The sequence below is a fragment of the Poromitra crassiceps genome (genome assembly GCF_964638095.1).
Source record: "Poromitra crassiceps genome assembly, chromosome: 13".
Taxonomy (NCBI): domain Eukaryota; kingdom Metazoa; phylum Chordata; class Actinopteri; order Beryciformes; family Melamphaidae; genus Poromitra; species Poromitra crassiceps.
In genome coordinates this window covers 32,037,694-32,054,388 of record NC_139644.1, presented here as the reverse complement: position 1 = coordinate 32,054,388, position 16,695 = coordinate 32,037,694, and the positions used below count along the sequence as shown (strand labels likewise).

General features: G+C 46.0%; 1 protein-coding gene across 1 annotated transcript in view; it reads left to right on the top strand.

Moving 5' to 3' along the window:
* The window catches only part of dnah7 (dynein, axonemal, heavy chain 7), a gene marked incomplete at both ends in the record, with an annotated part of 53,697 nt that overhangs the window by 29,698 nt on the left and 7,304 nt on the right, over positions 1 to 16,695 (top strand). The window contains 18 exons of the mRNA XM_083649852.1: positions 446 to 1,072; positions 1,714 to 1,959; positions 2,350 to 2,579; positions 2,925 to 3,255; positions 3,589 to 3,935; positions 4,826 to 5,006; positions 5,838 to 6,023; positions 6,690 to 6,853; positions 7,104 to 7,258; positions 7,510 to 7,700; positions 9,792 to 9,925; positions 10,157 to 10,492; positions 10,944 to 11,070; positions 12,647 to 12,841; positions 13,559 to 13,651; positions 13,809 to 13,985; positions 15,179 to 15,340; positions 16,291 to 16,491. Of these exons, the coding sequence (XP_083505978.1) occupies positions 446 to 1,072; positions 1,714 to 1,959; positions 2,350 to 2,579; positions 2,925 to 3,255; positions 3,589 to 3,935; positions 4,826 to 5,006; positions 5,838 to 6,023; positions 6,690 to 6,853; positions 7,104 to 7,258; positions 7,510 to 7,700; positions 9,792 to 9,925; positions 10,157 to 10,492; positions 10,944 to 11,070; positions 12,647 to 12,841; positions 13,559 to 13,651; positions 13,809 to 13,985; positions 15,179 to 15,340; positions 16,291 to 16,491 (4,083 nt within the window). The remainder of the gene's footprint in view (positions 1 to 445; positions 1,073 to 1,713; positions 1,960 to 2,349; positions 2,580 to 2,924; positions 3,256 to 3,588; positions 3,936 to 4,825; positions 5,007 to 5,837; positions 6,024 to 6,689; positions 6,854 to 7,103; positions 7,259 to 7,509; positions 7,701 to 9,791; positions 9,926 to 10,156; positions 10,493 to 10,943; positions 11,071 to 12,646; positions 12,842 to 13,558; positions 13,652 to 13,808; positions 13,986 to 15,178; positions 15,341 to 16,290; positions 16,492 to 16,695) is intronic.

The window sequence follows — 16,695 nt, the reverse complement described above, 5'->3', positions numbered from 1 at the left end:
GCGCTCCGCATACTACATAAATGAGTCTGTGCCACTTCACAGCCACTGCAGGTTTTTTAAGGCAGGTTGAAATTGAATGAGCACCGATGAGAGAGCGGTTCGAAAAATGGGCTGCGCCTCCCATGTTGTCTGATCGCAAAGTCGTTACTGATTGGGGAGGACTAAATCCATCACTGGCATATGACTGGCTAAGTGAACGGTTCCCTCCCATAACCAGCCGGCTGAGGGAAAGTGTCCCAGACGCAGAGAGAGCTCTGCAGCATGCAGTAACGTAGTGTATCAGCGTAAGAACTCTCATGGGTCTGCCGTTGAGACTACCTGACAACTAACCGAAACTAATGGAAATACAATGGAAATGTAATACAAACAAATTTCCACGACACTCTGTCTTTGCCTATCTTCCCCTCTATCTCTCTCATTCTCCCTTTGTCTTGTTGCTCCTCAGGTGTTGAGGGTATACTACGACCGCCTGGTCCATGACACAGACCGGGCCTGGCTGGTGAGCCATTTGCAGGTGGTGTCCCAGAGTCACCTGAAGGAAGATTTCCATCAGCTCTTCCAGCATCTGGACCGGGACCAGGATGGAAAGGTCACTGAGGACGACCTGCGCAGCCTCATGTTCTGCGACTTCCACGACCCTAAAGGTGAGGACCGCAGTTACCGCGAGGTGCACGATCAGGAGCAGCTCCGACAGGTGGTGGAGTCACACCTGGAGGAGTTCAACAACATCAGCAAAGCGCCCATGAACCTGGTGTTGTTCCGCTTCGCCATTGAACACGTCTGCCGCATTTCCCGCATCCTCAAACAGCCGCGGGGACACGCCCTCCTAGTGGGGGTGGGCGGGAGCGGCCGACAGTCCCTCACCCGGTTGGCTGCCCACATGGCAGACGCAGAGCTTTTCCACGTGGAGATCTCCAAGAGCTACGGGACCAACGAGTGGCGTGACGACCTGAAGCTGATCATGAGGAAGTCCACGCAGGGGGACACACACGGCGTCTTCCTTTTCACAGACACGCAGATCAAGATGGAGTCGTTCCTAGAGGACGTCAGCAACCTGCTCAACACTGGCGAGGTAAGAGGGAGGGGTTGCAGAGAAAGGCCTGATGGATGGAAAGATGTGTATGAAAGGATAGATGGACATATGGACAGATGGACAGATGGATGGGTAGACAGATCAATGGATGAATGACTGGATAGAGGGGTAGAAGGAAGAATGATGGATGGATGGATGCAAGGAAGGGTGGAAAGATGGTTCGGGCCAGGAGCGGTGGGCAGCTGCAATGAAGCGCCTGGGGACCAACTTCTTCCAACCGCCGCTGGTCAGATGACAATCTTCTGCATGTTTGTAGTGGGGGTTAAATATGGAGGAACTGAAGACATGGGGGGAACACACCCTCAGCGCCCACAGCGTCCCAGGCGGGAATCGAACACAGGACCTTCTAGCTGTGAGGCAACAGTGCCAGCGTGATGTCACCCATTGGTTTTTGGACTCCTGTTTTGAAGCCTAGTGTGGCCATCGCCATCTTGGGGTTCTTGCCTCTGTAAAAGCCTGAGCTTGCCACCAGATGATAGAGAGAAAAGGCACAAACATTTGTATTCCTTTCACATGAGACCATTTATGCTGTTTAAGATATCAAATTCCCAAATACGTAGACCATTCTCTCATCTTTTAGGGGGGAGAAAAACCTTGGTGTCCGTGGTTTATGTTTCCAGGTGCCTAATCTGTTTGCAGTGGATGAGAAGCAGGAGATCTGTGAGCGAATGCGCCTGTTGGACCGACAGCGAGACCGCGACAAGCAGACGGATGGCAGCCCCTTGGCCCTCTTCAACATGTTCCTTGAGCGCTGCCGCACCCAGCTACACGTAGTGCTGGCCATGAGCCCCATCGGAGACACATTTAGGAGCCGCTTGAGACGGTTCCCTGCCCTCATTAACTGCTGCACCATCGATTGGTTCCAGGTGTGTGTTTTTGTTTTCCAGTGTGCCTTTAGTCACACATAAGGCTTCTTCTAGTGGTGCCTGACCGGGAAGATATACAGCGCATTTCATGATGATAGAGGTTTTTCTATCATGGGTCCAAAGCGGTTGCACATGCTAATTGTAAGGCAATACTATTTGTCCATTTGAAAGTGTTTCAGTGGGATCTTTTATTTGACTCTTAACCCAGCCATAGCCCAAATCCTTCCTTGGGCGTTCCGTTGGGTAATTCATTTCCGGTGGCATCTCCAGTAAAGCATAGCAGAGAGTTGCACACAGTGTATGTATGGCAGTACAGTGTATGTATGGCAGCACAGTGTATGTACAGTATGGCAGCACAGTGGCAGTACAGCATGTTTCCTGCCCTGTCAGAGCTGGCCTGAGGACGCCCTGCAGGCAGTGGCCTCTCGCTTCCTGGACGACATTGAGATGACAGACGAGTCGCGCGCGGGCTGCATCAGCATGTGCAAGAGCTTCCACACCTCCACCATCCAGCTGTCACTGCGCTTCTTGGACGAGCTGCAGCGCCACAACTATGTCACCCCCACCTCCTACCTGGAACTCATCTCCACCTTCAAGGCCCTGCTGAAGAAAAAGAGAGCGTAAGATCAAGATTGAAGATACATGTACACATAGCCCAACTAACGTATGTATTCCTGCTGAGGGCTCAGAGTCACTGCTGTGCTGCAAGAGTAATTTAAGTTTCATTACTTTTCTCAAAAACACTTGGTATTGGTCGGCACAGCAGATATTATTATAGCACCTAAACTCGAGTTTGCATATACTGATAGATCCTGATATACTGTATCTGTGCTTGTCTGGGAGGGGTTTGCAAAAAGCCAATTTCCTAGCGCAATCTCTCCAAGACCTCTCCTCCCATCTCTCTCTCTCTCTATCTCCCCCTCTCCCTCTATATCTCTCCGTCTCTCTCTCCCCCCTTTCCCCAGTGAGGTGATGAAGCTGAAGCGTCGCTACGAGGTGGGCCTGGAGCAGCTGGAGTCGGCCGCTGCCCAGGTGGCCACCATGCAGGTGAAGCTGGAAGCCTTGCAGCCCCAGCTGCTTGAGGCCAGCAAGGAGGTGGACGAGATGATGGCGGAGATCGAGCACGAGTCTGTGGAGGTGGCTGAGACGGAGAAGGTGGTGAAGGTGGACGAGGCCGTGGCCAACGAGCAGGCCATGGCCGCCAAGGCCATCAAGGACGAGTGCGATGCTGACCTGGCCATAGCCATGCCCATCCTGGAGTCGGCTCTGTCTGCATTGGATACACTCACCACTAAGGTAGGGAGAGCAATGCATTCGCCACTCATGGAATAGAATCTTAACGGTATCATAACCTTACACCGAAAGATGTTTCTGATTTAAGTTCCTGTGGGATTTCTTAGCACAATGTGTATGATGAATTATGATTAATGACTAACGACTAATAAGGAATGTAATAATGTTCCTCAGTCTTCTTTTTCCTAAATGTCCCTTTGTTCTTTGATTTTCACAGTTCAAATAGTATTAATTTTGTAACTCATTGTGGTTTCATATTATTTCACTGTTAAGGCTTACCAACATTTTGAAGATATATGGCTTTGATTTGACAGCAACAATGTATATTACCCACAGGACATCACAGTGGTCAAGTCCATGAAAAGCCCACCACCAGCTGTCAAGCTGGTGATGGAGGCAATCTGCATTCTCAAAGGCATGAAACCCGACCGTGTGCCAGACCCCTTGGGCACCGGGAAGATGGTGGAGGACTTCTGGGGCCCAGCGAAGAAACTCTTGGGAGATATGAAGTTCCTCCAGAGCCTCCATGAGTACGACAAGGACAACATCCCAACAAATTTAATTTCCATTATTCGCAACAAGTACATCACCAACCCAGACTTTATACCAGAGAAGATTCGAACTGCATCCACTGCTGCTGAAGGCCTGTGCAAGTGGGTTCGTTCCATGGAGTCCTATGACAAGTAAGTTATGTTCTTCTGATTCAGATGGCTCAGTTAGGGAAACAGATGCATGTCCAAAAGGTTTTGGAAGACTTTTTCCTCAAACCTCTAAGTTATAAACTAAGCTTGGATGTTGGTAACCTTTGATAGAATAATAATGCTTTGTTATTGGCATAATAAGAAAACAAAACAGCATAACATAACAAATACAGGTAATCAAAATTATACTACTATCATGGACAAGTCATGGAGAAGTTATGGAACTTGATTAACAAAAATACCTGGCCGTATAACACAGTGTAGTAGCACTAACTTCATGTAACAGACTGATCAAATGAATACTGTAGATAAGGGCATATATTTTGAGTATAATCATTATCACAGTCTTCATCTCATGTGGTCCAAACTCCAGGCATACCTGCTGACTGGAATAAGCATCGTTAGATATGTGTCTCAAAAACCTTGGTTAGTTAGAGGTAGGGGTGTAACGATTCATAAAATTCACGGTTCGGTTCAATACGACACAGTGGTGTCACTGTGTCCAGTGGTGTCCATGGTGTCCATTTTCGATACACCAAAAAAGTAGAAATGCCAGAGAGATTTCCTTGATTTAAAATGTTTTACTTTATTTTTATGTATTTTACTTATTTATGTTATTATTTTCACAGTCTAGTGAAATTTTTTCCCGTCTTTTCCGTCTCAGTTTTAGTTTACTATGATAATATCCTAGTAGAAGATTTATACTGATCAGCAGTGAAAGATTAATTTGGTTTGCATATGTGTATTGAACCTAAAGCCTTGTACTGTACCTAACAGTTCAATACGAATACACGTATCGTTACACCCCCAGTTAGAGGAATGCATAACGTTTGAGTGAAACTCCTGAATGAACTGCTCCATGTGTCCTTCAGAGTGGCCAAGGTGGTGGCTCCTAAGAAGGAGAAGCTTGCTCAGGCTGAGGGGGAACTGAAGATTGCCATGGAGAGCCTCAACAAAAAGCAGGCTGCCCTCAAAGAGGTCCAGGACAAACTGGCAAAGCTCCAGGAGACCTTGGATGCTAACAAAAACAAGAAGGCCGACCTGGAGAATGAGGTGTGTGTTGACCCAATCCAAAGATCAAACATCTAAATCTAATCTAATAAAAATGCTTGTGATGCAACTAAAACAAATGGCTCAAAAATATAATGTCTGATTCCTCCTATGACATGTTTTCTCCCTTTATGAAAGAAAAAAAAAGACTCCAGACCAGCAAATATGGTTCTTTACGGTTATGTAGGTCGGCTATCATTAACTCAAATGATGCGTTCTCTGTCATTAACTTAACCATATATTCAGGCCTAACTTGGCTTTTCCAATGATGGAGGCTGATCCTAGCAACTGAGCTAAAGCCTGATAGGGCTAAAGCAAATGTTGGTTTGGAAATCTCATGGAGACACGGCCTGTCTCCTAAGAGGCAGAGTTGAACCGATTCAGGCACAGGAAGGCCCAATCACTCCTGCACTGTCTTGATCACCTCTCTCCAGAAAGGCAGAACCAGAGGGCAGGCACATACAGTATTATATGGAGAAAAGTGACTTTGTGTCTTTTACATTTCCAGCACAAATTATTATCTAGTAAACCCATTTTATGAGGACTGACAGGTACCCTTCCTCGTTGGCACTTCGGCAGCATTTGGCACCATCAGGGATCATATCATAAACCCTTTAATAAGTAGACCACTTAGCCAACCTTCCACTCTAGTTCCATCTTGATTTCTTGGCAGTTTCCTTTCATTAGTGCCCTGAACAAAAGGTAACATGTAGTTATCCATGGTAAACAATTAAATAATAATAATAAAAAACATCCTCAAACTTCCTTCATCCTGAAAGAACCACAAAGCTGCAACAGATTTTTGCTTCTCTCTTCTGATGGCGCCCTCTCCAGGTGGATCTGTGCAGTAAGAAGCTGGAGCGAGCAGAGCAGCTTATCGGAGGCCTGGGCGGAGAGAAGACACGCTGGAGTGACATGGCCTTCAACCTCGGAGAGCTCTACAACAACCTGACTGGAGACATCCTCATCTCAGCAGGCATAGTGGCTTACCTGGGGGCCTTCACCTCCAGCTACAGACAGGTATGGTGAGATACAGTCGTACTGTACATACTCAGAGGTGGAGAGTAAGTTAATGAATGTACTTAAACACTGCGCCTACACAGATTTTTAAGGTACTACTCATGCTTTATTTGAGTGACGCTGGAATTTGAATCATGCATTTTAGAAGATAAATTCAGCATATTTATTATTCACACTACATATCTTATGATTTTAACTTTTCAGTGCACTTTACGAGAGTACTGTCTTTGTAGGTATTTCTACTTTTGTGTGTGTATGCTTGTGATTCATGTCTGAAAGCACTCTCTGTATAAATAAAGGTGTGAACCGGAACCATTTTGGGTTCCACAAAGAACCTTTCAGCACTCCTTTTCTTAGACACCTGCATTGTGTTTTGTTTATATGCCCTTATATAGCCTTATTTGAAGTTGCACAATATATGCTATTAAACACATTATTTTCCACATCCATCCAATAACTAAGAATTAATAATAAGAACTTTTTAATTAGGGACCTGAAATTATTCTTCTATGGCTTCCATTTTCAGTTCAAGTTCGCACCTTTATTTTTCTGTGTGTATGTGCTAGTATTGTGATTGCCAAAGTGTGTGTGTGTGTGTGTGTGTGTGTGTGTGTGTGTGTGTGCGTGCATGTGCGTGCACGCCCGTGTGTGCATGTTCCTCTCCAGTGTCAGACAGAGGAGTGGATGGAGCTTTGTAAGAGCAGAGAGATCCCCTGCTCCGCCAACATGTCTCTGATGAACACTCTCGGTGAGCCAGTAAAGATCCGTACATGGACCATCGCTGGCCTTCCTTCAGACAGCTTCTCCATAGACAACGGTATCATCATCTCGTAAGTAAAGACATGGGGCGGCTGTAGCTCAGGAGGTAGAGCGGGTAGAACTTACTACCTGAGTTTCAGGTAGTAATGCTAAGTCATGGAAAAGCCATGGAAGTTAGAGATTGTTTGAATGTACCGAGTTTGGTATGTGGGTGTGCGCATGTGTTTTCTACATTTATATAAATTATATATATTACACTAAATGTGTGTGTGTGTGTGTGTGTGTGTGTGTGTGTGTGTGTGTGTGTGTGTGTGTGTGCAGTAACGCCAGGCGGTGGCCCCTGATGATTGATCCCCAGGGCCAGGCCAACAAGTGGGTGAAGAACATGGAGAAGGCCAACAGCCTACACATCATCAAGCTGAGTGACGCCGACTTTGTACGAACGCTGGAGAACTGCATCCAGTTTGGCACGCCAGGTAAAGCTGCACATGTGTTAGTCTATCAGTGTCCATCTGCTCTTTGTGTGTGTGTGTGTGTGGGGGGGGGGGGTTCTGTTACTCCTACGCCTACGCCACTCACTGTATAGTTGAGCTGTACATCTCCCAGTTGAGATTGTATATACATGTGTGAAGATAATGTAGGGCTCTCCTGAAAGATAGAAGGGTTGCTCAAAGTCAACTATCCATGGCTAGAAAACATTGGTAAAACGGGGAATGTTGTCTTGCAGTGCTCCTGGAGAACATCGGCGAGGAGCTGGACCCCATCCTGGAGCCTCTGCTGCTGAAACAGACCTTTAAACAGGGTGGTGCCATGTGCATCCGCCTGGGCGACTCCACCATTGAATATGCCCCCGACTTCCGCTTCTACATCACTACTAAGCTACGCAACCCCCACTACCTGCCTGAGACGTCTGTCAAGGTAAGCTACACAACCCCACTACCTGCCTGAGACGTCTGTCAAGGTAAGCTACGCAACCCCCACTACCTGCCTGAGACGTCTGTCAAGGTAAGCTACACAACCCCCACTACCTGCCTGAGACGTCTGTCAAGGTAAGCTACACAACCCCCACTACCTGCCTGAGACGTCTGTCAAGGTAAGCTACACAACCCCCACTACCTGCCTGAGACGTCTGTCAAGGTAAGCTACGCAACCCCCACTACCTGCCTGAGACGTCTGTCAAGGTAAGCTACACAACCCCCACTACCTGCCTGAGACGTCTGTCAAGGTAAGCTACACAACCCCCACTACCTGCCTGAGACGTCTGTCAAGGTAAGCTATGCAACCCCCACTACCTGCCTGAGACGTCTGTCAAAGTAAGCTACACAACCCCCACTACCTGCCTGAGACGTCTGTCAAGGTAAGCTATGCAACCCCCACTACCTGCCTGAGACGTCTGTCAAGGTAAGCTACACAACCCCCACTACCTGCCTGAGACGTCTGTCAAAGTAAGCTACACAACCCCACTACCTGCCTGAGACGTCTGTCAAAGTAAGCTACACAACCCCCACTACCTGCCTGAGACGTCTGTCAAGGTAAGCTACACAACCCCACTACCTGCCTGAGACGTCTGTCAAGGTAAGCTACACAACCCCACTACCTGCCTGAGACGTCTGTCAAGGTAAGCTACACAACCCCCACTACCTGCCTGAGACGTCTGTCAAGGTAAGCTATGCAACCCCCACTACCTGCCTGAGACGTCTGTCAAGGTAAGCTACACAACCCCACTACCTGCCTGAGACGTCTGTCAAGGTAAGCTACACAACCCCACTACCTGCCTGAGACGTCTGTCAAGGTAAGCTACACAACCCCCACTACCTGCCTGAGACGTATGTCAAGGTAAGCTATGCAACCCCACTACCTGCCTGAGACGTATGTCAAGGTAAGCTACACAACCCCACTACCTGCCTGAGACGTCTGTCAAGGTAAGCTACACAACCCCCACTACCTGCCTGAGACGTATGTCAAGGTAAGCTACACAACCCCACTACCTGCCTGAGACGTATGTCAAGGTAAGCTACACAACCCCACTACCTGCCTGAGTCATCTGTCAAGGTAAGCTACACAACCCCACTACCTGCCTGAGACGTATGTCAAGGTAAGCTATGCAACCCCACTACCTGCCTGAGACGTCTGTCAAGGTAAGCTACGCAACCCCACTACCTGCCTGAGTCATCTGTCAAGGTAAGCTACACAACCCCACTACCTGCCTGAGTCATCTGTCAAGGTAAGCTACACAACTCCACTACCTGCCTGAGTCATCTGTCAAGGTAAGCTACACAACCCCACTACCTGCCTGAGACGTCTGTCAAGGTAAGCTACGCAACCCCACTACCTGCCTGAGACGTCTGTCAAGGTACGCTACACAACCCCCACTACCTGCCTGAGACGTCTGTCAAGGTAAGCTACACAACCCCACTACCTGCCTGAGACGTCTGTCAAGGTACGCTACACAACCCCCACTACCTGCCTGAGACGTCTGTCAAGGTAAGTGGGAAACTACCCCAGAAACCACCAATCAACCAACCACCATCAAAGTATCTGGCCGTGAGTTTGACTTTGAGGGTCTACATTGGCTATTATTTCAAATGTGAATGTCCTTGGTTTAACTACATCCATTAACTTTTGATGCGTTTTCTGATGATCGCGTTAAAAAAAGAACACATTTACGCTTTGAAAATCATCGAAGTGGTCTTCATTTGTGTAAATTATCTTGCTGAACACAAACCTTGCTGTTTCATAAACTTCTGTTAACCACAGACCTTATTTCAAGCATTTAAACAAAATCCCCATAGAAAAATCCCATTGACTTTTACACTTAAGAGCCGGAATTATCAACGTTGTACAATAAAGTGGACACACACACACACAGACACACACACACACACACACACACACACACACACACACACACACACACACACACACACGCAATGGAATGACATTATTTTATCATGATATCATGTGTGTGTGTGTGTGTGTGTTTGTCCTATCCCTTCCCCTGTGTTGTAGGTGACCCTGTTGAACTTCATGATCACCCCAGAGGGCATGCAGGACCAGCTGCTAGGCATTGCGGTGGCGAGGGAGAGGCCCGACCTGGAGGAGGAGAAACAGGCTCTCATCCTGCAGGGAGCAGAGAACAAACGGTGATTACAGAGGAAAATCAACACTATATTAGGGACTCAGAGAAAGCAGTGAAACAATTGTTCTCCTCCCTCATGCCTCAGTGATCATTTCTTTAAAACGGGGTGACAACAGATTCCATTCTGTCGCTGCTGAGTACAGAAAGGTGTTTCCGCTTTTACTTGAGTGAGAATTTGTGTACTTCTACCACCTCAAACTGTAGACATGCTAAATCCTCCTTGTGTTTTGGACAGACAATTGAAAGAGATCGAGGACAAGATCCTGGAGGTGCTGTCCTCCTCTGAGGGCAACATTCTGGAGGATGAGACGGCCGTCAAGATCCTCTCCTCCTCCAAGGTGCTCGCCAATGAGATCTCTGAAAAGCAGGCCGTCGCAGAGGAAACGGAGCTGAAGATTGACAAGACCCGCATGGGCTACACCCCCATCGCCGTGCACTCAGCCATCCTGTTCTTCTCCATTGCCGACCTGGCTAACATTGAGCCCATGTACCAGTACTCCCTCACCTGGTTCATCAACCTCTTCATCAGCTCCATCGACAACTCTGACAAGAGCGATGTGCTGGAGCAGAGGTAAGCAGGCAGGGAAATTAACCAGCTATCAGCCAAGTACTATTTCAGAGTTTCTACCTCTACCAGCTGCAAGCAGGTAATCAGCCATTGCCTGGGGTTTCTTTTCCACTCTAAAAGTCATGTTTGGCAGGTAAACTAGTGAAAGAATTTTGGAATCCATGAGCAATATATTGTGTGAATGTTATGTTAAATGTGAATAAATACAGGACTTCTGTTTATGGGTCGATTTTTCACTCCAGGGAATGTTCTATGTTTCTCGTAATGGAAATTATTATAATTTATAATTAGCATCCTGCAACTACTGTAGTGGCTTAGTGGTTATTTAAGAAAGCTCATGCTCCGAGCAGAGACATTAATAATGTGTGTGTATCTGTGCGTGCATGTGTGTGTGTGTGTGTGTGTGTGTGTGTGTGTGTGTGCGTGTGTGTGTGTGTATGTGTATCTTCCTCAGACTACAGATCCTGAGAGACCACTTCACCTACTCGCTCTATGTCAACGTGTGCCGCTCCCTGTTTGAGAAGGATAAGCTGCTCTTCTCCTTCTGCCTCAATGTCAATCTGCTCATGCACAACAATCTGGTAGGAACACACACACACACACACACACACACACACACACACACACACACACACACACACACACACACACACACACAGTCAACATAAACACAGCTCTAAGATTGCAACCAAATTGGTCCAATATTGGCTCATATACAGTATTTACTGTAGTTAGTCATGCACACCATTAACATTGACAATGTATCTCAAATCTACCCCAATGTATCTCTGTCATGCAAACTTAAGATAGTTCAGTAACAAAATGTCTAGTCGATGAAGAGATGAAGCGGCCTAGCTGAGTACTATAAAAAAATAAAGATGAGGAGCAGGGAGGAGGCGACAGAGAAGAGTGGTGCTGATGATGCAGAGGAGGAAGGCAGGGAGCAGGTGCTGTCACCAAGATGACAGCAAAAGATCGATATCTACATTTCAAAGATAGTGTAACCAAATCTGTTGGTGTCACCAACTGACAAAGTTTGGGATGCACCGATCGGGTCCGATACTGTGCTCATTTACTGTACTCATACTCGCATGAGTACTGATAAGACCGCACACGATACCACTTTACGGCCATGTGACGGTGACGTTACCCTGAAAGCAGAAACAGGCTCACAGCTGATAATGCATTGCAGAGAGGCTTGGCTGTTCACACATAGCAGCGTGTTTTGTGTGGAAAAGAAATAAAAAGCTATCAGAGGACAGAAATCAGCTGCAGCCACACCGCTGCCCTCCCACTCACTCACTGCGCTAGCTTGCGGTTAGCTGTTTGCCTGCACAGTGCAGCTAGTCCTATATATCTCCAGACTTTGTTTTACATTGTAGCTAAAACATGGGGGGCAACGTTACTTGAAACTGTCAAGACTGCCCAAATGGCTCAGTCCTTGCTTTTCAGCACAACTGCTAACAAAACTTTCTGTCCAACGTACTGGTTAGCTCTTCTAGCAGACAATACAGTGTTGCGGAACAAGCAAAGGCTTAACGTTACCAGATATTTGCAATACATGTCCGGTATAATCCATACTGCCTTTTGCTGTTACAGTAACATAAGTTCAGTGATTACAACATCTCATTTCCCCACCAGATGTTAGGTTGTATTGTATTGATGATGTGCTCAAGCTCCATTCAGTAATGATGATGTAAAAATATGATGATGTAAAAATGTAATCTTGTAAAATATAAATAAACTAAAGAAAATGACAACCCCATAATGTTGAAAAGTTATCTTTTAATTAAACGTGCTTAAAGGCATAAACAAACACACACACCATCCGTTGACCCCTAATTAAGTACTCGTATCGGTACTCTGTATCGGTAAGTACCCAAATGTAAGTACTCGTACTCGATCTGCAAAAAAGTGGTATCGGTACATCCCAAGACAAAGTTGGTAGCGCTAGTGCCACCAATGGAAACGTTTTCAGAATGTTTCCTCTATATCAGTGCTTTACATCTTATTTTCTTTACATCTCATATCTTTAACTCGTCCAAAAATGATCTTTAAAATGTAAACACTTTAATCATCAAATTCTGATGATTTCTCAACAACCCCAAAGACCCACAATTTGAATTTTTTGACCTTTGTCTTTTGCTCCCCGGTCAGGTGGATGAGGGGGAGTGGCGTTTCCTGCTGACAGGCGGTGTGGGTCTGGACAACCCCCACTCCAATCCCTGCACCTGGCTCCCCAAGAAGTCCTGGGACGAGATCTGCCGCCTGGATGAGCTGGAGCATTTCAAAGGTCTGCGTCGTGACATGGCCCGCCTCAAAGATGAGTGGAAGAATGTCTACGACAGTCCAGTGAGTGTCCACCGGCGGACTGCCTAGTCTGGGAGGGGCTCCAACATGGGTGGGTGTGTCTATGGGTGATGTATCTGTTTCTGTGGTAGTGAAGACAAGGGAGAGTGGAATGCCTGGAATACTGTGTTTTGGTTGTTGTCTGCCCATCTTCTCTTTCAAAAGGATGGGGAGGTTGGGTGTTTGGTACCACGTACCAGAGGGTAGAGCAGAGGGGTTAAGGCTCACATACCTATATAATCATATTGTATAGGAAATATGCCATTACCTCAAAATACAGAAGAATTACTGAAGGGAGAAACAACCTGTTAATCCAACAAATAATGATAATAAAAAATGCAAGATTAGTAATTATGCAGAATGACGTGAGGATTTTGATTTTTTTTTAATGAAATGATTTATACATGAAATTAAATACAATTGTTATTATAAATTAGCTTATTAATCAGGAATAAAACATTCATACCGGTAACTGTTTATGAATTACTTACTGATGTATGAATGTATGAATTAAGTATTTACTAATACCTAACTAACGCTTAATAGTGTGCAGTTATTATAAAGTGTTAGAAGAATATTAATGTGCATGTAAACATACTCACTGTTGAGAGATACTATGAGAGGAACATCTCTACAGTCTGGAGTTTGTTGTACTTCATCTGGATACATATAATCATTTGATTTGATGGGTCGTCTGCTATGCGTGCATCGTGTCTCCAGAGCCCCCACCAGACTCCCTTCCCTGATGGGTGGCAGGAGAAGCTGGGCCAGTTTCAGAAGATGCTGGCCATTCGTTGTCTCAGACCAGACAAGGTCAGTTCACATCACTGTTCGTACAAATGTTAGCATATATTAGTCCATGTCTCAGTTGTCTCAAGGGTGAAACATTCATCAAGAGAGACACATCAGGGCTACTCTTCCATACACTCTGAACATATCCCACTCATCCACTCTCCCTTTGGCCCACCAGGTCATTCCCATGGTGCAGGAGTTCGTGTCGGACAGCTTGGGCCGCCGTTTCATCGAGGCTCCACCCTTCAACCTGGGCAAGGCCTTTGAGGATAGCCACTGCTGTGCCCCGCTCATCTTCATCCTCTCCCCTGGCTCAGACCCCATGGCTGCCTTGCTCAAGTTCGGAGATGAAAAGGTATGGAAACATCTGAGAAGTTTTAACAGCTTTGAATCCCTTAACTTTACTTTACTTTACTTTATTGTCATTTAGCAGACGCTTTTATCCAAAGCGACGTACAACAGATTAAAATACATCACACAATTAAACATAGCAGAATAATGGAAATAGATTAAAACAGACAATATGTGATCATGATAAAAATATGCATAGATAAAAATGATCAAGAGTGCAGATTATTACAGTGTATGAACAGCAGAGGGAGAGATAGGAAAATGGATGGTGAATAGATGAGTTTTTAGTTTTCTTTTAAATATGGGCAAAGATGTGGCCATTCTAGCTGCAGGCGGGAGCTCATTCCACCATGTCGGGGCGAGAACTGAAAAAAGTCTCGTTCGAGCGCCACCTGTAGGGCCGCGCAGGGAGGGAGGGGCGAGACGTCCTGCACTAGTGGAGGGGCGGAGGGAGCGGTAGGAGGTTTGGAAACTGACCAGTGGCTGTAAATATGGAGGGGCTGTTTGATAGACTGCTTTGTAGGCTAAAACCAGGGTCTTGAATTTAATGCGAGCCAGGATGGGAAGCCAATGTAGATGACGGAAGAGGGGGGTGACATGGGAAAATTTGTTTTGATTGAAAATCAGACGGGCTGCAGCATTTTGAATGAGTTGAAGTGGTTGGATAGTGGAGGCAGGGAGACCGGCAAGCAGAACGTTACAGTAGTCAAGGCGGGGAATGACAAGGGATTGAACCAGGAGTTGTGATGCTTCTATGGTGAGAAATGGACGGATTTTTCTGATATTATAGAGGGCAAAGCGGCAGGAACGTGCGGTGGCAGCAATGAAAGGGGAGAAGGATAATTGATTGTCAAGTATGACTCCGAGGTTCTTGGCTGTTATGGAGGGTGATACTATGGAGTTGTTGATGGTGATAGAGAGGTCGGTCAGAGGGGAGTCTTTGGCAGGGAGAAAGAGAAGTTCTGTTTTTTCTAAGTTCAGTTTGAGGTGGTGAGCAACCATCCAATCCCACTGTGTCTACAAACTGAACATGAAAGAAGAAATTGAAAACTCAAGATTTTTAACGCAAAAAAAAAGATAAAAATATTTCCAAAAGACTCCCACCCAGGTCTTGAAAGAACTGAATTTATTTTATTTTAACCCTTTTCTGGTCAACATACATAAATGTGTATGTGCATCTATGTTTTTATCCCTCAGGGCTTTAGTGGTAACAAGCTGACCTCCCTCTCTCTGGGCCAAGGTCAGGGGCCCATCGCCATGAGCATGATTGAGACAGGCATTAAGGAGGGGACATGGGTGGTGCTACAGAACTGCCACTTGGCCACTTCCTGGATGTCCACGCTGGAGAGGGTCTGTGAGGTCAGAGCACGAGAAGAAGAAAAATACACACATGTACACTAGAATAATGTTTGTTGCTGTACTGTTCCAACAATCAGTCTTCCAGGCACTTACATGAAGGAAGTGGGGCAGGATGAAAATAACAAAAGACAAGGAATATTTGTATTGTTTTGAATGGGGGACAAGTCACTAGGCCGTCCCTGGGAATCTTGATGAAACAGGAGCATCAATCATCATTTGCAGGATGGTTCTTCTGACATTTCATCTCAAAATATCAAGGCGGGATAACATCTAACTGACATGTGATCACTTCACACATGAAGCCATGTGTTGTTGTGATTCTGTCCACAATTACAGCAATGGGACATCAGTTGTTTGAAAGTGATATTGAGATAATTGTTTCAGCCTTGTTGTTGTGATGTCAGTGTCAGAACTCAGAATTACCCTGATGTAGTGTTTCTGCCACTTAGTAAGGTGTCGATTAACACTCTAGATTAAGGTTGATAAAATTACACTTAATAAATATATCTTCATCAGTCATCATAACCATTGATGAAACCACCATGACACCTTGTTTGTTTTGCACCAGTGTACTGTAAGCAAACTAGATAAACTTGTGACCTCCACCATCAGTTCAAACTCCCATCCATCTCTTTGCCCCTAACTTGCTCCTCACAGTTCCCCAGCCTTTTCTCTCATCAGATGAGAACCGTCCTACATTACCTCCAATAAATTACTTTCAGGAGATGTAAACCAATTACTTGATTCAAGATATTTTAATAGCCATAGTGAGTAATCAGATTACAAATGAGGAATTTGGCTTAGTGCAGTGTGTCAAATGAGAAATTACAAAGTGCAAAGTAAAAGTCCTTTAATTGGGGGGGGGGGGGGGGGGGGTAGTGTCTGTGTGGATAATGTCCATGTAAAATGTCCAGTAAAAGTCCTTACTTGCTCCTTGTGGCTCTGAACAGGAGCTGAACCCTGATACTACCCACCCAGACTTCAGGCTGTGGCTGACCAGCTACCCGTCTCCCACCTTCCCCGTGGCTGTGCTCCAGAACGGGGTCAAGATGACCAACGAGGCCCCGAAGGGCCTCCGAGCCAACATCGCACGTTCCTTCCAAATGGACCCCATCTCTGACCCGGAGTTTTTTGGCAGCTGCAGCAACTCGGTCAGTGTGTGTGTCTGTGTGTATGTGTAGGTGTATGTGTCTGTGTGTATGTGTAGGTGGGTAGGTGTATGTGTGTGTGTGTCTGTGTGTATGTGTAGGTGGGTAGGTGTGTGTGTGTCTGTGTGTATGTGTAGGTGGGTAGGTCAGTGTGTGTGTCTGTGTGTATGTGTAGGTGGGTAGGTGTATGTGTATGTGTCTGTGTGT